General features: G+C 40.9%; 1 protein-coding gene across 6 annotated transcripts in view; it reads right to left on the bottom strand.

Annotated features, from left to right (window-relative positions):
• Window positions 1-23,176, bottom strand: part of CPED1 (cadherin like and PC-esterase domain containing 1) — a 268,649-nt gene that overhangs the window by 8,537 nt on the left and 236,936 nt on the right. For 5 of the 6 annotated variants that reach the window (XM_054505212.2, XM_045864342.2, XM_045864341.2 and 2 more), the window contains 4 exons: window positions 12,463-12,683; window positions 12,105-12,206; window positions 11,597-11,684; window positions 7,285-7,431 (listed from right to left, as the gene is read on the bottom strand). In XM_054505212.2, the coding sequence (XP_054361187.1) occupies window positions 7,285-7,431; window positions 11,597-11,684; window positions 12,105-12,206; window positions 12,463-12,683 (558 nt within the window). Of the gene's footprint in view, window positions 1-7,284; window positions 7,432-11,596; window positions 11,685-12,104; window positions 12,207-12,462; window positions 12,684-23,176 lie in introns of those variants that run through there. The other variant, XR_010406406.1, reaches the window with a different exon arrangement.

A 23,176-nucleotide genomic window follows, 5' to 3' on the forward strand; every position in this document is an offset into this window, starting at 1 on the left:
GCTGAGGATTAGAAAGCAAGACTAAAGTTTTCTTTAGGAACGAGGAATTGTTTTTTGCTTTTGGTGTTTCCAGATTTGCAATGTCTTCGTCTCTTCCCCTACCTCCAAATCTCCAAGCCTTCTTATTCTGACAGCTGAGCTTTTTTTTAACTCCTGCCCCTTAGACAGACCTCAGTTTCCAGCTTTGGGAACAAATTCTGCTCTGAAGTGGGGAGATTGATTATAAGGAGCTATAGACCAGTAGTTTACCATTTCCAGTGAAACTGTGGTTCTGGGCGCCTGGGTGGCTCAGTTGGTTGGGCGACTGCCTTCGGCTCGGGTCATGATCCTGGAGTCCTGGGATCGAGTCCCGCATCGGGCTCCCTGCTCTGCAGGGAGCCTGCTTCTCCCTCTGACCTCCCCCCTCTCATGTGCTCTCTGTCTCTCTCATTCTCTCTGTCTCAGATAAATAAATAAAATCTTTAAAAAAAAAAAGAAAAAAAAAAAAAAAGAAACTGTGGTTCTATCTTGTACTCCTCTGCAGTTCTCCAGAGACTCAGTCACATTTTTAAACTCTGTTTTCAAAGTGGCTGGATATTCATGTCACTGAATTCTTGATATTATTTGAATGACCTTCATTAGTCCAGTGGCTTACAAGCTAAGTTCCCACCCTGATCTATTTCCATGTACATTTTGGGTCTTGGAATCAATCTATTTTGACCTTCATTCACAGGTATTTGGTTCCATCTATTTCTCTGGAACTTAGTTTTATTTAAGCATATGACACTAAAATGTCACTTAGAAACAATTTGTATGGACTGACATTCCATCTGCTGGCTTCACTGTAGGAATTCGATCAGCGCTACTGGGGCCTTTGAAAGGAGAACCTCCATTGGGCCACTCAATTCTTCTCAGAAGAGCCTTCTAGCCACTTGTCTGAGGTGGTGCAGGCCCGTCTGCTGGTCTGCTGGTATTCCAGAGGGTCTGGGGAGAAGTTTAGGGGCTCCGCCCTTCAGGTGTCAACTTTCCCTTTCATTTTTCTGAAGTCAGCCTCTAGATTAATTTCTTCTTTTCTGTACCTGTTTTTCTGAGTCCATCTCTGATGTTCAATTTTTAAAGACATCATATATATGGATGTAGGCTGCATGTGGTGGGGTGAGGGGTCCACCAGTTTTGCATACAGACTTTCTGACCTGTGTCTCAGCCTGCCTTCTTCTGCACCTACCTCCTTCAGGCCTGGGCCGTTGGGACGATCTGTGGGCAAGTGTGCTTCACCTCTAATTGGTAATTCTCCTCTCTCTCATTTTACATTGTAACTTCCTTTGTAGGCTACGTTAAACTTCTTAGAATGAATTTGGAGTTCTTGTCTGTTATGAGTTATTTCTTATTCTGTCTTTTTTTTTTTTTTTTTTTTTTTAGTGGGGAGCGGTGGTGAATAGCTTCATGTCTTTAAAGTCTTTTGGTGGAGTTTCAAGTGGAAGAGAAGATAAATGCTTGTGGTCATTCTGCCACATTTAATCTGTACTCCCTGCATGATTTTTGACCTTATCCTCTATGCTAGTTTTTCCAAAGTGTGTTTAGTGAGGTGTTAATAGTTGTTATTAAAAAAAGGAAAGTGGTTCTGTGGTCAAAAATGTTTGGGGAAAACTGGGTCAAACGAAGCTAAATAGTTTCTTTGCTGTAAGGGCTTTTTGGATCATTGAAAATACTAATATTATTTGAGAATCTTTACAGTAGAGGAGTATACAGAATTTCCCAAACCACAGATCCTGTTTTCACCAGGCGAGAACACCAAAACATGAAGTAGGGAATGTTAATCAAGACAGTTCAGAGTCCATCCTAGCTTGACCCTTAAGCCTTGGTAGTAAACCCCCCGAAATGAGGGTTTATTGCAAAAAACATGAGATACTTATGGATTGACATCTCTTCCTGAGGCATACTGACGTCCTAGGTGCTGGAACTGCAGAGGCTGGTGTGTGCAGCTGCCTCTTGGGGTCCTCATACTAGTTAGCATGGAGTGACTGACACTCTGTTCATCTTTCATTCAATTATCCTTCTTAAGAGAGAGACCCTGGTATGGTTGGTGTTACCACTATTCAACAAAAGATGCTCCCTTTGGAACAGGATCTTGTACAAACCATCTCAGAAAAGGCTGGGCTTCCTTGGGGCTCATGAATTCATTCTCAGCAGGCACTGATTTGTAATCTAATCATCTGGCAGAAAAAGTTAGAATTCTTGCAGACAGTGGACTGAGCATTAATTATTTTTTGCACAGAAAAAACTGTCTAGGATCACTTCCCCCCCAAAGTGGTTTAAGAGTGGTAGGCAGTGAAAGTTCCTGTGACTCCTCTTTAGTGATAAGGCCATTGAGACATTTTAAATGACAACATTGGATTGGAACCATAGAAACATCCTGGTGGGAACATGAATTCGAGTAATTGAAAGTGAAGCTTCCAAGATGAAAATATTGCAGAAGTCTAGGGCAAGTAAATGCTAGAGAAGAAGAAACCTGTAGGCAACCTCATTCATTTACCTGCACCCTACCAACTATTTACAATGTCCTTGACCTGATCCTCCTCCACATGATCAAGGACCTTCCTCTTATGCCCTCCTGTTTTCCTTATGTATCCCTTAGTATTGATTATTCCCTTTCTGCCGATAAACACGAAAAGTAGTTCCTCCTATAAACTGCTCCTAGACCACTTTCTTTTCTAAATCCAGTATCTTTCTGTTATTCTTATTTTCACTTGTTGAAAGGCTTTACCAACCTCCTTTTCTCATTTCTTATACCTCTTCAATCTATTGTAGTTTAATTCATGCCCCCAATATTTTTACTGAAATTTATATGATCACCACACTCTACTAGAGTTTTCCTCTATCATTTTACTCTCTAAATTCAAATGCTCCTATTTCTGCAAACTTTGCTTAAATATTGATGTCTCCAAGAGTTCCTTCCTCATTTCCTCTTACTCTACTCACTTTCTCTGGATGATCTACTTTCATTGTTGCAATTGTTGCCTGTTTTCTGATGACTTTGAACCTTTTATCTCCAGCCGCACCCTGCCCCCCCGAGCTTCAGACTTGTATAGCCAACTGCCTGTGAGATATATCTCCACCTGGATGTCCTACAGGCATCTCAAACCCAACATGTTCAAAACGGAATCATCTTTTCCCTGAGCCGGTATCTTCTCAGCCATTCTCTGACTCAATTGCTGGTTCAGCTCTAATCCATCACCCAAGTTAGGAGTCGTCTTTGATTCTTTCGACACCCCCATGCTTCAGATAAGATCTACAGATTTTACTTTTAAAACAGGGCTTGTATTTGTCTCCTTCTCCCTTATACTTGCAGTCTCTGTCCTGGTTTGGGCAAGCTTTTATCATCTCTCACCTGACTTCTGAAAATGTCTCCTGACTTCTCTCCCAGACTTAGTCCTTTTCCCATCTTTCCCCCTCAATGTTATCAGACTTACCTATCGGAAACAAAGATGTGACCATCTCACTTCTCTATAAAATCTTTCGTTGGCTCTCCACGACCTATAGGATGAAGTCTAAGCTCTTACCATGATCTGGCCCTAGCCCACTTTCCCAGGCCCTGATTTTAATTGATGTTCTACAATATACAGAATTGCATGCTGGGGATATGTTGAGTTTGAAGTACTCAAGGGAACCCTAAAAAATGTTCTCCTAGCTCCTTTTACAGTAGTTAGTACAGTGCTCATATAGACACTCAAATATTTGTTGAATTAAATTGCCATTACTAATTTATTAAAAATAGCCATGCTGATAAATTCTGGGATCTGCTATCTAAGCTATCTATATTTGGATCAGTTCCTTTTTCTCTGAAAGTCATTACCTCAGTGTTTTAGATAGGTGAATTTAAAGGCTTTTTTCTTCATTGTGTTTATGACAAACTTTTAAAGCTTGAAGGAGAAAGGGAAAAACTTCAAGCCCATCACATAGAAGAAAAACTTTTCTAGGTCAGCTAAGCTTTTGTTTACATAATTAAAATTAAATAATAAAGAGTATAAGATGAAGATCTAACAATAATGGGAAATCATCTCTGACAAGGAATTGAAAATCCTTTCTTCTTTCCGTGGTGCCAGAATCAAAGGTAACTTGGTGTTATTAGAGCTGGGTAGTAATGCCAGAGGGATTTTTTTTTTTTCCTTTGGCCTGAGTCAAAAGCTGTACACCTGCCAGAAAACTGAGATCTCATGTAAGGTTTATACAGCTGATTAGACTAATTAATAATCACGAAACAGCTGTGGATTTGCCCCTCCTGCAGCCAGGTCTGGGCCGATAATATTTTTGTATCCTTCCCAGGTTTTGGCTTGCTCATAGTAGATGTTTGCCACATAACTAAAGGCACTATCCAAAACCACTCCTGGGCAAAAGCTACCTGGATCCTGTTTGTTGTCCTGCATAAACATTGGGAAAACAAAATTCCATTTCTGCCCATGAAGAGAAACACCTGCTTTTCTAATCAGCAGGAACATTGTAGTCAAAACTGATGTACACCAGTTGGGAAATTGTTTATAGATTCATGGTGACAACATATTCTCTTTCTCGGTGACTTGACAGATGAAAGAGGTGCCCCCAAGACCTCTCATCTTACCTATGGCGACAAGAGCCCATTGAAGCAGGTTTGTTATGTCTATGATAGAATTCCCACCACAAATCAAAGAGGACACATCAAGATCTTACTGTAATGATTATAACAATCCTTCTCAGGTATGTGTGAATCTATTGTGGGAATGGTTTGATTGAACACCAGAAGATACAAGGCTCCCAACCTCTAATTCTTATGGTTCTCGCACAGCTGATTTCAATTCTTGCTATTACTGTATGACAAATCGCTTTGCCAGCTCATAAGATGAGCATTGAGGCAAAAAATGGTTATTATTAACAAATTTCTGCCCTTTAATATGTTTTGCATGAGACCAATAATCTACTTTTCCCTGGCTTGCTACATTAATCATCAAATCATCTTTTGCAAGGGCCTTTAGATTTTCTTGATTTTTTATAGTAAGCTCACAGTGATTTAAGATGTTGGGTGATAGTTTGGAAAGATTATAAAACATCAGGGTCAGCACTAGAAACTTCCTGAGGTACAAATAGTACATATTGTTCAAGACTTAAGTAACAATATGCCTAAGTGATGAACGGGTTAGAATCTTTGTGATGAAGAGAGCAGTTGAGAAAGATGATCTTATCATTCTGTGGTGTAACTGGAAAGGCAAATGCTCCCAGAAGTATTTTAGCTCAAACAAGAAAACTTCAACATGGATAACACTGCTCCAGAACCAACTGAGATAATTTGGACGATACCTAGGTAGCTTGCCAAGTCAACATACGTTAGAAATAGGGCTTAAAAAGCAATTTATACACGATCATTGCACATAATTAAAAAGTCAAATAAGTGACATCTTAAATCATTGTTATGCAAATTAAAGATAATTTTTTTAGTAATATTTAGAAGTCAATATTCTAGTTCTGGTGGTTCAAAGAGTCTTTGTTGTTCTCAAATTCCATGACCATTAGTGTCACTGGTTAATGCTGCGGCAGGAGATACATGTAATGCAATTGTGTGGGAAGGGTATCTTCTGTTTTTAATTGCAGCCATGCTGGAAATCCTTTGGTAGACTTCTCCTTTTTAGGCTTCCAGAGGGACTAAAGATGAAAAAGAAAAACAGATCCCCTCCCCAAAAATACTAATTGAAGACACATTATATAAAAATAAGTAAATAAACAAACCTTTTCTAAAAGAGGCAAAAACCCGATCTGTATGTTGTCTTTCAAAGTCCCCATTTTATGTGGGTTTTGGCAACCTCCGACCAGTTTTCTCAGCCAACTCTGATACTGGGCTGGCTCAGCGGCAAGATTATTTCTTCCTCTTCCAGACTACCTGCTCTTGTGTTCCTAAATCTTGACTTTTTGCAAATCGGATAGGAACTTAAAGGGTGTTCTATTTTTTTGTGGAAGAAAGAAATAGACACACAGTCTCCTACAGTGTAGAAGCTCTCTGCAACAGCATGGCCAAGCTTCAAGTTAGTAGATCAAAACTGAAAATGCCCTGCTCTCCCCGGTGGGTGCAGGCTCTCACTTCCCTGAGATGCAGATGCATTTGTCATACACAATTACATATAAAAAATATAACATAGAGTATTTAGAAGAACCAATACAGTGTCAATAACTTTTGGGTAGCCATAAAAACCTGGGGACCAAAATGGATTCTGACTGTCATTTTAGGGCTGAAAAGCAGGCTCCAAGAATCCTTTAGTTGTCATTTCCCTAGTCAACCCAATGACCGCCTTCTGGTTTACAAGGGGGAGGGGTGCATTTGAGAAAGAAGGAGTGAACCCATATCTGACAGAATGATCAAATGAGACATTTTCCATTGCAGTTTCAGCAGAATTTTCTGAGATCTAGAGCAAACAACAGGAGCCAAGTAACCTCATATATCAAAGCAATATCTGAACAACGTATGCAAAACTTGAAAAAGGGTGGACAAAATCCAGCTTGCAAACCTTTGTCTCGTTAAAAGAGTAGGAGAATGCAGATGAAGGGAGAGAGAGAATTTCAATCTGAGAAGTTGTCCAAAGGCTTGGTGGTCTTCCTCCCTCATAGAGAGTGGCTTCTTCACCCTTGCTTCAAGCCAAGTGGAGGGGCCTTCAAGAGACCAACTTCGAGAGGTGGACATGTGTCCTTTGGGGTTTGTGGAGCATTAGAATTGGTATGAGACACTGTGGCTATAGATCAGCTTTAAGGTGGCTGGGGGAAGGATAAAATTATTTTCTGCTATCACCTTATCAGCTTAGCCTATTATATTACTGACTACAGATAAAATCATTTTAACCACGGGGCGTTGGGGGCTACTCAAAACACAGGTCCACCTGTTTAATGCATTGGATAAACCATGGAGGAAGGTCATTCATGAGTTTAGCACATTAAATTGTCTTGATTTTCAAGCTCCACCAAAGACTTGCTACCTTCTTTGGCCACAATTTCCGGTGGGAGGGTTCAGAGTCTATTAGATAAGGCAAGTGTTCTCCAGGTTTCCATCCTTTTGGCCAGTGATCCTAGTTTTTAAGTGTCTACATAAAAACTAATTCTTCTTTAACTTCTTATTTTTTAGAGCCTCCAGTTGTGATTGCTGCATGTTTTGGCTGAGTGACGTTGAATACCTCATTTAATCTCCTCCTGACATAGTTTTTTAAAAAAATTAACACTGACAATGAAATTAAAGATATAATGAGAAATTTAAAAAATCAAAAGCTACAATAAATAAAGAGCCAGCATAAATACCTCATGAAAATGGCATCCACATGTGCCCTGCAAAAACTCCTTGTATCGCCCCATTGTTATGGTAAATGTGTCAACCACTTCATAGCCATAGGTTTTTGCAGCATCCAGAATAATCACATTTTCTTTCCATAAGTTCTGAACTTCACTCTGTATTGCAACAGAGAAGAATGGAAATATTTTTTTATTTAAATTCAATTAGAATGAGACTTTTTATTAAGAGGATTGTTTTATGATTTAATAACTCAGATAGAAATCATGTGAATATCATCATTTTTACAGATTGGTCCCACTGCAAGAAAAATAATTTCACATGCATTTCTTAAACAAAGATGTGTTATCAGTTTTTTACTCAAAATATAAATACAAACATTTACGTATGTATAAAATGGCAACACATAAATATCTAGAATGACACACAGTTTGGAACTCTTCCTTCTATGAAAAGTAATTAGGTTTATTTCCCACAAAGGTTCATTGAAATATTTAAAATTCTCACTTTAAAAGTCAAAATTTGAACACCACAAAGGCTATCTCCATCTATTTAGATTCTTAATCATTTAGTCATTTGAATATTAATCAGTATCTGTTCTGTGCTTAGCTCTGTGCTAAGGGACAATACAAGGATAAATAAATCATGTCCCCTGCTCCTAAGACATTGCATTCCAATAGGAGGGACAGATTTGTAAACATTTACTAAGACCTTTATTGGATGTAAATATCCTAGACTCTGGGCTAGTAGGGAAGAGGGAATAGCTGAGTGGGGCAGGGGGACAGCTAGACAGTGAGGCTTCAGGGAGGGGTTCCAGAGCAGAGTGAGGTTTGCCTGTTGGATGGCGGTGGGGCAACAGAGAAGGGGAATGTGCTTCAGGGAACAGCCGAAGTGACTGAAAGCTCCAGCTGCTGCTTCTCAGGATCATATTCTTCCCTCCCTCCCCAGTCATGTCCAAAGCAATGATGGTGCTTGGCAGAAAGTCTAATTCAGGCCCACTGTTGAGAGGAGGGACCCCTCTGCTAACTATTCCAGCTCTGGGATTTCTCATCAGCTTGACTAGTACTTGCTCAGACTTTCCCAGACTGACCTGTAGTTTCTGAGGTCTGAGACTCTTCCTACCTCATCCATCCTTCTTCCACTCCTTTCACATCAGACAATTATAGCCAACCACAGTGCCCAATAGTGCCCAATATATAGTAGACACTCCAAAAATATTTGGTGCAAGATTGAGTGATATGCATTAGGTGCTGGGGCCTGAAACTCTTCCTGCCTCCTCAGCACCCTTCCCTTTATTCTTTCCAGACATTCTCCCTAATAAATTCCCTTCCTCTGCTAATTCTGTCTACTGTCGGTTTCTTGGAGAACCCAAACTGACAGAGGAAGGGACTGCTCTTGCCTTTTCTAAAGGATAAAAATGCTTCTCATTTTTCAGTTGAAAAAGTAAATCATGGGGACGCTTGGGTGGCTCAGTTGGTTAAGCGTCTGCCTTCGGCTCAGGTCATGATCCCAGGGTCCTGGGATCGAGTCCCACATCAGGCTCCTTGCTCAATGGGGAGCCTGCTTCTCCCTCTCCCTCTAGTCTCCCTGCTTGTGTTCTCTCTCTCTGTGTCAAATAAATGAATAAAATCTTTAAAAAAAGAAAAAGAAAAAGAAAATCACTTGCTTTTGTTGATCCAACTGCAAGGTAAAAGAAGCAGTACAAATATGTCTAATTTTCTGTCTTCTCCACTGTGTTAGCATATCTATCTTTAGGTGACATCTAAAGAAGAGTGTTCCCCCCAAAATAAAAGTAGTGAATAGAAAAATTCCTAAAGAAGAAATCTAGAGGAAAGGGACGTATGTGAATTTGGTTTATGTCATCATGTGAACAATGATGTTCAATATTGTTTGTAGACTTCTTGTCCAGTTACAAGTATTTTCTCAACTTTAATATGTCTAGCTATGAAAGGTATATGGAACTTTACAGTAAGCAGTTTCTAAAGAGAGTTTTCTAGAAAAGGTGGGTTCTCTGGAAAGCAGATTCCTGAGATGGGAATTTGCCTGCAGGAGGCTGACGGGAGAGTGTTTGGGGATCAACACCGGTAAGGAAGTGATGTAGTTCTGGAGTCAGAAGTGCTACCATTGCGCCACGAGGTCGGCCAGAAGTGATGTAGTTCTAAGAGAGGCTTTTGTGCATCCCCCAGGGGTTCTAGAGCTGGCCTGGTCCCTCCAAGATGGCTCAAATTAGGGAAAGGGGGCTGAATCTTGGTACTCCTACACTGGGAAGTTGGGCCTGGGCAGCAAAAGGCAATTCCTGGCAAGAGTCAGGTGGGAGTCCTTACAGGGCCATACTCCCAGTGGCCCAGGTGAATGAATGTCTCAGTCTTGAAGGGGGGATCTGGGAGGAGCCAAATCATGTGAAGTATCACTCACTCATTCTCGCGTGAGGTATTTTTTGAGATTCTACTACGTGCTGAGAATTGTGTTTTGCATTGGGGGTACCAGAGTGAGCAATGTAGCCCTCCCTCCTGTCCTTGCTCTCGCAGAAATTAGTCTAGCCGGGGAGACAGACAACCAAGGATTGTATCTGTTGAGAGACATAAACAAAGACACACGGCCCTATTATAGGAGCTCCTGGCAGGAGTAGCCAATGGAGTTTAGTGTGTCAATTAAGTCTTCCCAGTGGTAAACTAACACTGGAAGGGTAATTAGAAGTTGTTCAGGTGAAGAGGTGGTGGGAGAGTGGGCTCCACGAAGAGGGAATAGTGGTTTCATAGATCTGCATGTGCCTGAGAGCCTGGCGTGCTTGAGAAACTGAAAGTTGCCCAGTAGGACTGAGCTCAGTAGTGGTGCATGCGTGCATGTGTGCATGTGTGCATATGCATGGGTAGCAAGTCCACAGAGAACAGTAGAGGCAAGCTCTTGAATGGCCGCGCAAGAGTGTGACCGAGTCCAGCCTTAGTTCCTGCCTCCACTTGCTATTATGCCTTTCTCTTTCGTTCTATTCTTTCCCCTCCACTTCTCCCCTCCTTTTGTCTTCTTTCCATATGAGACGACTGATGAGGATCATTAAAGCTATGGTGGGAGGCATACTATTCAACACAGGATCTGGTGCATAAAAGTGCTGTAGAAATGTTTGCTATCTGCTGACATGAATTGATTTTGAGTTTGGAACCTAAATATAACTAGGGGTCGTAAGTACTCCAGTTCCTGCAAGGGGTAAAGTGGGGGCTCAAAGCAGAGTCCTCCAGAAGGAACTGTAACCTTGACTGTAGACTTCGAAATAACAGTCAAGGAGAGTCAACTCAAAACCATTATCAAAAGAACTCTCGTCTAATCCCCAATAGCCTCCAACACTTCAGCTACCCCAGATGCTAAATACCTCAACTCATCTTAAGTGACTTTCCCCTCCCCACACTCCCTCTAAGAGGCTGAATTTGGAGACTTGACTTGGGCCACATTCTACCAGTTCTCCTGATTTTGCATCTGAGATCTGGCACCGAGGCGGGCAAAGTTTTGAGAAGGCAGAGGGGATCATGTCATCTGTTCCAGGGAAAGCTAGGAGGGCTCAACATAACACACACACACACACACACACACACACACACACACAGAAATCTCACTCAATTTATACAGTAAATGGACAGCTTCCAGTCTCTCCCGGGGCTCCCTGGAGCAAGCACATACAGTCCCGGTCGCCCGTGAACTCTCCTTACTCGAACGAGAGCAGCTGGTTCTCTTACCCACAGATGCTGCCTTTCTTTTCTTTTCTGAGACTTCTATTCAGTGCTGAGACCATTTTACTCTTTTCTGTAAGAACTGGTCAGAGGCCTCTAACTCCTCCCATTTCTGAATATCCAAGCAAAGGAAAAACTAATGATGCTACTTCAAAGACTTTTTTTTTTTTAAAGCAATCAGCCAGAAATCATCTTCAAAAAAGCCACTCTTTCCCAAAGTGCTCATTGATACCGACAAGTTCATTAGTGGTTTCAGCATAAGTCTTTAAAGGTGTATGAAATGTTAGTGGGGTAAGGGGATACTTAAAGATTAATCTTTCTCATCTACCCCTCAGTTCTTTACTTTTTCATAGCATGGTGTCTCCTTTCTTTTCTTATAGCTCAAAGCATTATTCACAACGTGTTAATGGGATATGGTCGCCTTATTTCCAGGAATAAGCAAGTATAACTGATTTGAAATCCTAATCCTTAAGTACGTTATCTCCTTTGATTTTTATGAAGGTGGCTGAATCTTATATAGTGCCTTGTAGGTCCTTTTTCAGACATCAGCAAAGATCCTTATAGGAACCATAAAGTTCACGTAGCCTGGAGGGAATGAGCCTACCTGTGTCAAGAAATGCAATCCATCCACTGGGAGATGAAATCCAATTCCCAAAGTTTTGATGATCACAAGGATATTGAGTAAATTTTCCCTGAGAAATAATCAGAATTCTGAGGTCATAAACTTTGATTACATTTCTTGGTGTTTGTGCTTACATAAACAAATACAATGGAATTCTTTTAGGATGTGATAATTGGCATATAAGACCAAACTCTCATTTTATAGATTTGGTATATTTTAGGGTTTTGGTTTCTCTTTTTTTTTGTAGACAGGGTTTTATGTGTCAGTGGGCGTGTTTTTACCTGTAGTAAATATAAATGTGGATACTGAAGAGCTCTCTTGTGATTGGATACAAAAAGTATTTTGAAACATTTTAAACTGGACTTCAAGTATGTAGTTCTAAATTACAAGCTGCTTTTTCCATAAAATCTTGATAAAATTGAGTCACCTCAAAGGTGACTTTTCTTTTTCACTTCGAATACTAATGACAATTCTTGTTGCAGAAACTTACCTCTTCAAAACCTTGTGAATAATTTGTAGGTGATTGGAATTGAGCCACTGAACACCACCGACGACCAATACCGTCCGGCCCGTGTTCTCCAGGGGACGGGACCTGAAATCCAGAAAGGAAAACAACACATGTTGCCTTGAAACAGATGCTCAACATTTTCTCAGCAGTGCCTCACATTTCACTGAACCATAGCTAGCATCCTGATCACCGGACCTCCTTGTCATTTCCAACTCGTGTTCAGCCATATTACTTGGGATTTAAGCTTTTCAGCACATTTGATGTACAAGGAGCAATTATGGCCCCCGGTAAAATGTCAGTCCATTGTGGCATTACGCCATCCATAATAGTTCCACTGTACCTTTGCAAGAGATGTTCGAGTGCTTTCTCAAACGTTGGTCTCAAGGAAGGGCTTATCCAGAACTGAGGATAATAGGAATAACTGATCAAAGTCTTCCCACCGTTGATGTTGTGATAGAATTTCATGCTGTGCACCTTCTGCCATTCCTGCAGGGTTTCATTTAGTCTTTCGATCAGATAGTACATTATTCCTCGGTTGGTTGAGTCTCCGATGAAAAGAACCTATGAGGTAAAGAAAAATATTTGCTTTCAAATCTGATGTTTACATGGTGTGAGAGACAATACAAAGTAAGTCATTTGTTGAATACTCCTAAAGGCACAAGGCTAATTCCTTGAAGGAAAGCCCTTTCAGCTGTTAGAAATGACATTCATCATATCCTCCCCCAAACCTGTTCATTTTCCTCTCTTCCATATTCCTCACAATGCTATCAGCCTCTGACCTGCTTACTCATGTTGAAATCTTGCTTTCTGCTCTCTTGTTTCTCCATCTCCCTTAGGCACTTTGCTTTCCCATCTAACGAGCTTAACAGATTTTATGGATTCAAATAGGCATGAGGTATTTTAGTGCTGTAAGAATACTTCCAACCTCTTCATTTCATAGATAAGAAAACTGGGAATCCACTGAGGTTAGACAGCTCAGTAGAAGTCACGCCACTGTTTGAGAAAAGAGCCACAGAACTGGAGCCTGAGTCTCTGAAGAGCCATCTGTGTCCCAGGGAGCGAACCCCAGCCCCATTGGCCCTGGAAGACTCCTACTTACCCGTTCCTCCATGCCCCGCCCCCCTGTGAAGCAGCTCTGCTTCAGGCTCCTGTCACCCCAAAGCTGTGGGAATGGCTGCCCTCGAAGTCAGGCTATATGCACAGCACTACTAGGAGAAATTTCCCAATGCCTACTTCGGATCCTCTCACTTTCGTGCTCAAAAACCTTACTGGCTGTCCATTTTCTACAGAATCAAGCCCACGTGACTTAGGTTCAGCCAACATTTGCAGAAATTTTATTGCATATCAGACTCTGCTAGGTGGAGATTTCACACGGGGCACCCCTTTTTAATCATAATGGTGAGGTTTGAGTCATTATTTCCATTTCACAGACGAAGAATTTGAAGCTCAAGGAGATTGAGGTCATAAATCTAGTAAATGGGGAATGCAGGACTAGAACCTAGGCCCTTTGACTCCAAGTGCAGGGTCAATGGTCCCGTCTTCTCAATGCTTCCGCTCGTGTAAGCAGGTCAGATTCCTACTTTTGCGCTGAACATGATTTGCACTCTCCCACAACATCTGTTTCCCCTTGTGCTAATCCGCCTGCCTAGCAAGCTCTTCCCTCTACAACCCCACCTGTGTAAACGCTACACAACCTCCAGACCCCAAAGAAACAACCGTCTGTCCCAGTGGGTCTTGTCCAAGGCCCCAGCTTGTCCAATGACCTTCTCTGTCCTCTGTGATTTCATTACATTTTATCAAAGACTACATGACATTATGGCTATTTGTGTCTGTATCTTTTTTCTCCTATCACATCAAGAAATATTTGAGGTCAGAGTCAGGGTTAATTTCTAAATTTTAATTTTCCCCATACTACCATGCATACACTTTAAAAATATTTATTGAATTGAAAGTCAAAGGGACTTTTGTTAGAGACAATCCTTTTTAATGTCTTTGGACAGGTTTATTTCATTCTTCAGCTTTCTCTCTCTGTGTTGCGATTTCTCTTTCTGTTAGTCATGCACATATTTTTCTCTGATTTTAACAGCAGTCATTGCTGTCATTTCTCAGGACTACAGCATTTGTCCATACACAGCAAAGTGAGTGAGAATCTGCAAATTTCATTCTTCCATGGTAAATGTATTCAATAAGCTGTGTGAGGAAATTCCCAAAGCATCTCCGATTTGCCCTCAGATAGAACACCCAAAGCATTGTCAAGCTAAACTGAAAAATTTAAGATGTCAAGGCCCCAGTCACTGATCCTCTCAATCAAGTTCTGTTTGTGGCAATAAAATTCTAGTATGATAAAATAATTTGTGAAATCACTTGAAATTCTTCTTACTGGATGTAGCCTGTATAACGATCTGTTTTTCTGGTCTAGATTTCTGATTTTTAAAAGGGAAATTTAAATCATCTGGAAAGCTCTTAATTTCAGATACTAGTAATTACCCAGCTCCATCTGTACTAGTTTGCTGGGGCTGCCATGACAAAGTACCCCACACTGGGTGGCTTATGCAACGGAAATTCATTTTCTCATGATTCTGGAGGCCAGAAGTCCACGATCAAGGTATTTGCATGGTTGATCTCTTCTGAGGGCCTTTCTCCTTGTCTTGTAGATGGTCATCTTCCCTCTGTGTCTTCACATGGTCTTTCCTCTGTGTGCGTCTGTGTCCTAATCTCCTGTTCTTGTGAGGACACCAGTCACACTGGATTAGAGCCCGCCCATAAGACCTGATTTCACCTTCATTACCTCTTTAAAGGCTCTACCTGCAAACACAGTCACATTCTGAGGTGTTGGGAGTTAGGACCTCAATGTATGAATTTGGCTGGGTGGGAACACATTTCAGCTCTTAACACCGGTAAAAGACCTTTAAGATCAGCTCTTAAACTAAAGTGTCACTACAGGTTTTCCGACGGGTTCTTTTCATTACGGTGTGGAGATGCAATCCCTCCTAGGGTATCTCCCGGCAGCCAGTAAGATCACTGGGGGTCTGTATTGTGGTCTGCAGGGAGCGATCCAGGGGTTTAGGAAAATCAAAGTAGCTGCATGTTACTGAGAGAAGAAATCTTGAGCTTTTGTTCTTTTCTGTGGGGTGATACAAAGATGCAGCCCACAGAAAATGTCAGAGGCAAAAAGAATTACATGTCAGAATTCTTAGGTACAGTAATTTATTAACCTAGACAATCTTAGATAAAATATGACTGCTCCAAAGCTTCCTTCTCTTATGTGTAAAATGGGGGAATATAACAGCACCACCTTAGAGAACGTCAGTGAGATGTTCATACCCGTCTTGTTCCTGGTGCACGGTAAGCTCCCAATGTGAGCCAGCATGAAGGCACAGGAAAGTGTAGTGTTTGTGAAGGCATCCAGTGGGCCTTGCAGTGCATTGCTAGGCACTTTAAATTCATTAACTTGTTTAGAAGAAACGTCAGAGAAGAAGGGGAATGTCTCAGTCACAGCACTTGCCCTGCGAACCCTGCTGCAGATCCCCAGCAGGACTCACAGGGCTGCTGGTGAAACTGGAGCTCTGGATGGAGAACCGGAAGAGAGATCGCCCCCCTGAGCAAACCGACACTCTCAGAACCACCTCTCACCTCTCCATCCCTGACTAGTGACCAACAAGACCTGCGGGGATGGGAGAAGGAAGCCTCATCACCAACATGTGCAAGACGAGTGCTAAACTGCAAATAACTAGGGAGCATTTTTCAAGTCTAGCGGACACAACTCTGGGAAGAATATTTCCTAGAGAACTGTTTTCTCCCGATGCCTTTCTATTCATGAAAGAGAGAGATGATAAATTGTAACTAAAATGAAAATGCAGTTGTGATTTTAAGATGGCCTGTTCTGTAGGGGAGCAGTTTTTGTAAGAGGCTGATGGATATTCTTAACTAAAAGAGTTCTAACTTCAAAAGGTCAGTTCTCTTAAGTGCACATACACAATTTAAAAGTAACATCAGGGAATAGAGTGGGTTCCCCGCCCCCAGTTACATGGCTAACAGTTGAACTTCATATCTTTTAGATCATTCAATTTGGGGAATTTTCAAAAACGACATTTGTAGATTATTTGTTTTAAAGGTCAACCTTAAAAGGCCTAAATTTCTGGGCGCCTGGGTGGCTCAGTTGGTTAAGCGGCTGCCTTCGGCTCGGGTCATGATCCTGGAGTCCTGGGATCAAGTCCCGCATCGGGCTCCCTGCTCGGCAGGGAGTCTGCTTCTCCCTCTGACCCTCCTCCCTCTCATGCTCTCTGTCTCTCATTCTCTCTCTCTCAAATAAATAAATAAAATCTTAAAAAAAAAAGGCCTAAATTTCCATAACAAATATCCATAACTGGCCATAGAATTTGTAAATAATTCTTCTCTCCCGTGAATATTATTGCCCTACACTAGTATGCACAGGTACTGGCTGGCACAGGCAATTAATGAAAAAAAAAATTGTGCTCATTAAGTACAAATAACCAGTAAGCAATTATAAAAATGACCAATGTCAGCAATAAAACATCAAAATAACTAGTTATTCCCCCTACCAAAATAGCAAAGATTTTGAAAGCCCCTACAGTCTTATGAGCTCAGGGAAATGAACCCTCTCACTTACGACTGTGTGAGCGCCACGAGGGCGAGGTTTTATCTTCTTTCTTTCTTTCTTTCTTTTTTTTAAAAGATTTTATTTATTTGACAGAGAGAGACACAGCGAGAGCAGGAACACAAGCAGGGGGAGTGGGAGAGGGAGAAGCAGGCTTCCCGCAGAGCAGGGAGCCCGATGCGGGGCTCGATCCCAGGGTCCTGGGATCATGACCTGAGCCGAAGGCAGACACTTAACGACTGAGCCACCCAGGCGCCCCTATCTTCTTTCTTTTCAACTGTTGAATCCCAAGTTCCAGAATAATGCCTGGCATAAGAGTTGGTTCTCATGTGTTAAATGGATGAATGGGAAGTTTGCTGTCGTGTGTCAATTGGCAGATTTTAAGGAATTCCACTTCTAGGAAATATTTAAAGATGTCTATTACAATATATTTTAAAAGCAAAATACATTGGAAGCAGTACAAGCGTCTACCAGATTCCTTATATTAAGGTATAATCATCCACTTGAATTTTTTTCATCTTTTAACAATGATACTATAATATGGATACACTGTGATGGGGAAGATTTCAGTTAGCTTTTATAAAAAGCTTATTGCAATCAGAATATAAGTAATGATGGCACGTTTGTGAAAGTAAAGCGTGTGGATGTGTAGAAGTGGTCGTGGAAAGTTACCCATGGTTATTTTGAAGGGGAGGATATGACAGTTTATTCTCTTTCCCAAAATGAACATATATCAGCTTTTTATGACAATAATAAAAAACCCACAAAAGCAGCTGCAGTGATAGCAGTAACAGTAAGTCCGTTTTGTTTAAAAATGCTTTGAAAATTCACATTAAAAATAATCAGCTTAAACAAATTTTATTTCAACTTTTGTGAAACAATGGCTTAAGGGTCGGTTCAATTAAGCCCATCACGGGAATCATGTGACTCCTATTTTGGATCACGGTGCAACTTTATTCCAAAGACTGAATGGCATTTTCCCATGCAGCATCTTCTCTGGTCCTTCGGTGCAAGAGGGGAGCCTGCCTCCATCCAGGTGGGCCCTGGAGAGTAGCAGGAGCTTCTGTGCCTGGTAGTGTCTTGGGAGGCTGGACCTCAGCTCATCAGTGGGAGACAGAGATGTGGTTAGGGGAGTTTTGTATCTGTTTATTCCCGAGACTCGGCAGGCAGTATGTCACTGAGAAGTTCACAGTGGCTGGCATATTTCCTACTCTTTTTCACACTGCCACGGACCAGAGGACCTAGAAGCATATCATGTTCCTAGGCTCTATTAAAGCTTGGGGCTTATTAAAAAGTCATCTTATTAAAAGCACATGAAATGGTTTAATTATCTTTGTTTTCATTTCTTAATATTATATGGTCCCTGTATTAGGTGGGGTAGGCTATGTGCTATAACAAATAGAGCTCCGAGAAGTATTATGGCCTACACGCAATGGAAGTTTATTTCTCCCTTGGGAAAACAGTCCAAGCGGTTCCAGGCAGGTGTATGTGTGGAGTGGGGGCAGGGTCCCTGGATGGTTAGGCAGTGCCTGCTTCAGTGATGGTTTCGAAGAGCTTTGCAGGCATTGATATTCAGCTGAGGGAAGGAGTAAGGAGCTGCCAGGTTGTCTGCGGGCCCACCTCGGCAGCTGGGCACATCCCTGCTGCTCACACATTCCACTGGTTAGAACTTTGTCATAGGGCAGCATCTAATTTCAAGGGAGACTGAGAAATGTAGTCAAGCTACATTTGCCAGGAAGAGGAGGAAATGGGTCTGATGAACACTTAGCTAGCCTTTATACATTCTCCTACATGCTGTCTTTCTGGGGAAAAATAACTAAAACCTAAATTCAGATTTTTCCACAGGTGAATTAGTGAAAGTATGAAACAGCTAAATTTATAATCTACATGATGCATAAAAAGACTTCTTTGAAAAATCAGTCCCTGAGACAAATAATAGCAAGAAGCATTGCTAGTATTAATATTAATATTAGTATAAGTATTAGTGAAAATGCAACCAAGATTGGGAATTTTTGACTGAAATATAAAAGTAAAATGATTTTCATTCCATTCGTCATGAACGAAGGGAACTAAGAATGGTGATACTTAAACATGCAAGTATTGTACTTATTACCTCCTTTCTGCAGAGTCATCAAAAGTAACAAGGACCTAGGTAGCAAAGCAAGTTATAAAGAAATGAAAAGAGAAGCACTGGGGGCTATCTGGGTTGAATCAATATAAAGGCAGTAAAATATCTGGAGCTTGTTAGCTTCTCAGATTCTCCTGATCTGATGAGGCTAAAAAAGAATTGGGTATATGTAGAACTAATAGGCCAGGAAAAAACCCTTGATTTTCAATAATTTCCCTCCTTCCTCTCTTTCCTCTTGCATAGGTTCTATCTTCAGTATTCACGGAAATAGGGATATTTCTTCAGAATGAACAAAATGCATGTAGATGCCAAGACAGGACTCAGTCCAGCTTACAGGAACCCACTGAAACCTTCCAGGAGGGGAAATTATATAGGCATGCCATAGAAGCTACTTGTCCATTAATCTAGGCAATGCCTGCTTACCGGAGTGCTCTCTCGTAGGTAAATAAGGAAATGACAGTGAGGTAAAGGGGAGTTTTACTCATTACCTCTAGTCCAGGGCCAACCTTAGCCCATCTATTTAGAAAGCTCCACAGTGATTCTGATGAGCCCCTGTGATTGGACACCACTGTTCTCATAAGATAAATGTTCATTTCTAAATGAAGCAAGGGGTCATTCAGTCCTAACAGGAAGCTAAGACTGATCAGATGGCTAATGATGATTAGGCCATGATGAAAATCTAGCTCAGCAAAGCATCTCTCTGTGAAATATAATATGGTTACAATGAATGTTTTCCAATGATGCATTTTGATTAAATCAGCTATAGATAACCAACCAAATCGCTCTTTGGGATCAAGAACAAATGTAAACTGCCATTTAGGCAAATCACCTTCAAATACATGAAATTTGGCAAAAAGGGGAAACAAACAACTAAACTCTATCACCTAGATATAGATCTTCTACCTGCATGGAACAAAATTATTTATCCATATTGCCATTCCATCTGGGCTGTGGGCGTTATGGATAAGCCATCCTTTCCTGGGGAGAGTGAGGTGATTTCCTTCCCTTTTATCTTTCCCTTTATATTGAAACTGACAAGCAACAATGAATTGTGTAACTATAATAGAACTCACATATTAGAACATATTATTATAAATTAGCCACACTTCAGAAATTTAAACACCTTGAATCCAAGACACTACTTAAATTGCAAATGTTACTTAAAGATGTAAGTTACATTTCCTGTTTTAACAGCTGAGTTTAAGTACTTTCAGTAAATACTGCCTTATTATATTTTCCTTCCCTAATTGCACTCTTCTCTCAGATACTGTTTTAAATTCTGAGATATGTTTTCAACTGACAAACAAAATAAGGGCTTGTTTAATTGAGTTTGGTCAGGCTCCTACTAACTTTTTTCTGTTGTAAATTTGATTATCATATTTCTAAACTATATCCTATAAATTTCGCACTGTGATTACAAAGTTATGCTCTGATAAATTTTTGTGGATGTTCCATTCAGAGCTTGTTAAGTAAGAAGTGGGTATCTATTTAGAGAAACGTGTGAGAGTATAACTGAAAACATAGCTTGTATTTTTCAATTGATTTTGCTTTGACTCAACACAGTTACACAACATAAAACCTATACATATCCGTGAAATAACTCATACTTGGATAAGGTGAGGGTTTAAAAGGAGCCCCACATTTACCTGCCCTTCATTCACAAATAAGTGTGACATCGAAATGGGCTACAAGTGCTTTGAGGAGAAATCTTGTTCCATGTTTCCTCCAGAGACCAGCCTCCTGCTCGCATCACTGTAGCGAAGGCAAACGACTGAGTCTAGAAAGTAAGAGTACTGCTCACATACCACTAAGCACAGTGGGGTTCCTGGCCAAAGTTACTGGAAACTTGAACCCCTTTTTAAGTCTCAACTGATTTGTGCCTTGCTCTGTCCTCACAGGTGGGCATGTTTCCAAGTATAGCCTTGCATTCATTAGTGTAGAACAGTAGTAAAAAGATGTAAAAGGTCATAAGAACAACACAAGGAAATTCAGTTGAGGGAAATGACCACTTGGAGATTCTAAAGAAAGCAGAATGCTAGAAGGCCTAACTTTCCAATCATTCTCACCAGCCCCGTCAAATTCTATTGCATTTAAATCTCATTCTTTGGAGGAAGATAATTCCGTTTAATGCATCCCCAAAAGCTGAAGCTTGCCTTGATTAGGATTTAAAATAAAGTTCTGTTTTTTTGCGGCACAGCTTTTGCTCTGCCTATTCATGGCAACAGTGAACCTCGGCTTCTCACTGTAAAAAAATCTGAGTTTTACATATTAATTGACAGTCTTCAGGTTAGTAAGGCTACTATGCTGTTAGAATTTGCATGTTTAGGTATATCCCACTTTTACATAATCCAAGAAGCATAAATTGCTACACTGACAAATGAGAAACTCGGACTCCTCTCTTGCACTCCTGATTGGTTCCTGCCCATCATCTGTTCCTTCCAATCCGGGGAAAATCCAAGAAGGCACTAGGCTTGAGGGATAGGACTCTCCCTACAGATTCTTCTTGGGGGAAAAATGAAGATCCCTATTTTTTTCCAGTTCAGTTAAGCCATTTCAAAGTAACGTGTTTGGTATATTGCTTATAACTACCATCACCGCCCTTTGTAGGCACTTTTAGCAACTTTCTAGAACCTGGGAGTCCAGGGTGTCACCCTCTAGGGGCTCTCTACCTTTGCAACCCACTATGTTGTAACACTCATTTCTCTCATGTGTCTCCTTCTACTAGAAATTTAGCTCTTTGGAGGATCGTGTTTGTATGCCCCTAGAACAGATTCTTAGCTCATCAAAAGCTAGATAAATGAATGAGCAGTGGAACATCATGAAAGTTACAGAAAGTCTTGTTAAACAAGGTTTCTGATGTGGGGCACCAGAGTTAATCTGATGGAGTCGGTGAATAAAGAATCCCTTTGTCCGATGGGATCAGAACTGTAGTGCAGTCTTGCTGACCACCAGTCCAAGCGCCCCCCACCCCCCCGCCACGACCCTGCTATCCTTATGCAGATGTTAAGTAAATTTCTGTACAAAGTCGCTGAAATAACATGTTTCTTTTGAACATTTGACACAGTAGAAAGTGAGTACCCCCCGCCCCTGCAATGTCAGTATATATGGTGTTTAAAAAACAAAATATTTATGTTACTTGTTTTTCTATTTTTGTAATTGGTATGCTTTAATATATATTTGTCTTTGGGATAGAATAATGATTACAAAAAATTCTGGGTAGGATGAGCATTGTCTTCATTTAGTAATGAAAGAGTGTCAAGATACTTTGTATATTTATATTTTTCTCATGGAGAGTGAGAAATAAATATACTGGGAAAACTTTTTGCTAACCTACTTCTATTCATAAATGGTGTTTTCTTAAGTGCTATTTGATAGTCGTAATTGTGGATGTTTACACAATTACGTCTGTGCTGTGGTGTGTGTGTGTGTGTGTGCATGCACCTGTCTGTATATTATCAGGTCCCATGATTGTAAATACAAAATTTCTTTCTCAGACTCTCTCTCCTTTGCATTTCCACTGCCTCTGTCCTAATTCTGATGTATACAACCTTTTAAGATAGATTTTTAGATTAAAAAATGCTTACCCATGAAAATAAAAATCATACAGATATTTTCAAAGATCTCTTCACCCTTCACCAATCATGCTTTGCTCCCTGAGCTGGCTTCGTGGGCGTGTGACCCAGGGGGCTACACAGAGTTCGTGCAGTGGGAGGGACCTGGGCTTGTTTTCTTGCTCTGCTGTTGCCTTCTTGGAAATTTTAATCATTTTGAACACAGGGTCCTGCATTTTCATTTTGTACTCAGCCTCGTGGAATACGTAGCAGTCCTGTCACCACGCCACTCCTCTCCTGTTCCCCTTCACTTATGTAATCATTCTTGACTGTGTTACTTCCAGAATTTTCTGTGTATGCAGGCACATTTACATGTGTGTATTAGTTTTTACATCAATGGCATTATTCTATACCTATACTATAGAATATATATTCTATCTTTGAAATCATGCTTCTTCAGAAATCTGTACTTAGAATCTATACTTGCTTTGACTCCTCAATGTTGTGTGATGGAATTTTTCCGTTAAAGAGTCTCTGTCTCCCCAGCACCCATATCCTCCTCCCCGTAGGCAGTCTCCATACTGCTGTGGAGTGATTTTTTTCTAATTCTGGCCATGTCACTCTCTGCTAAAAATGGACAATGCTTCCCTGGGGTGTACAGAATACATTCGCATCCTGGTAAACACACTGGACTCTGTGGAACCATGGCCAGTGTGATAGCAAACTGGAATTCTGAGCGTGAAGGTCTGAATGATGC

The sequence above is a fragment of the Mirounga angustirostris genome, unplaced genomic scaffold (genome assembly GCF_029215605.1).
Source record: "Mirounga angustirostris isolate CCGP_5_RB_7025 unplaced genomic scaffold, mMirAng1.0.hap1 SCAF_12, whole genome shotgun sequence".
Taxonomy (NCBI): domain Eukaryota; kingdom Metazoa; phylum Chordata; class Mammalia; order Carnivora; family Phocidae; genus Mirounga; species Mirounga angustirostris.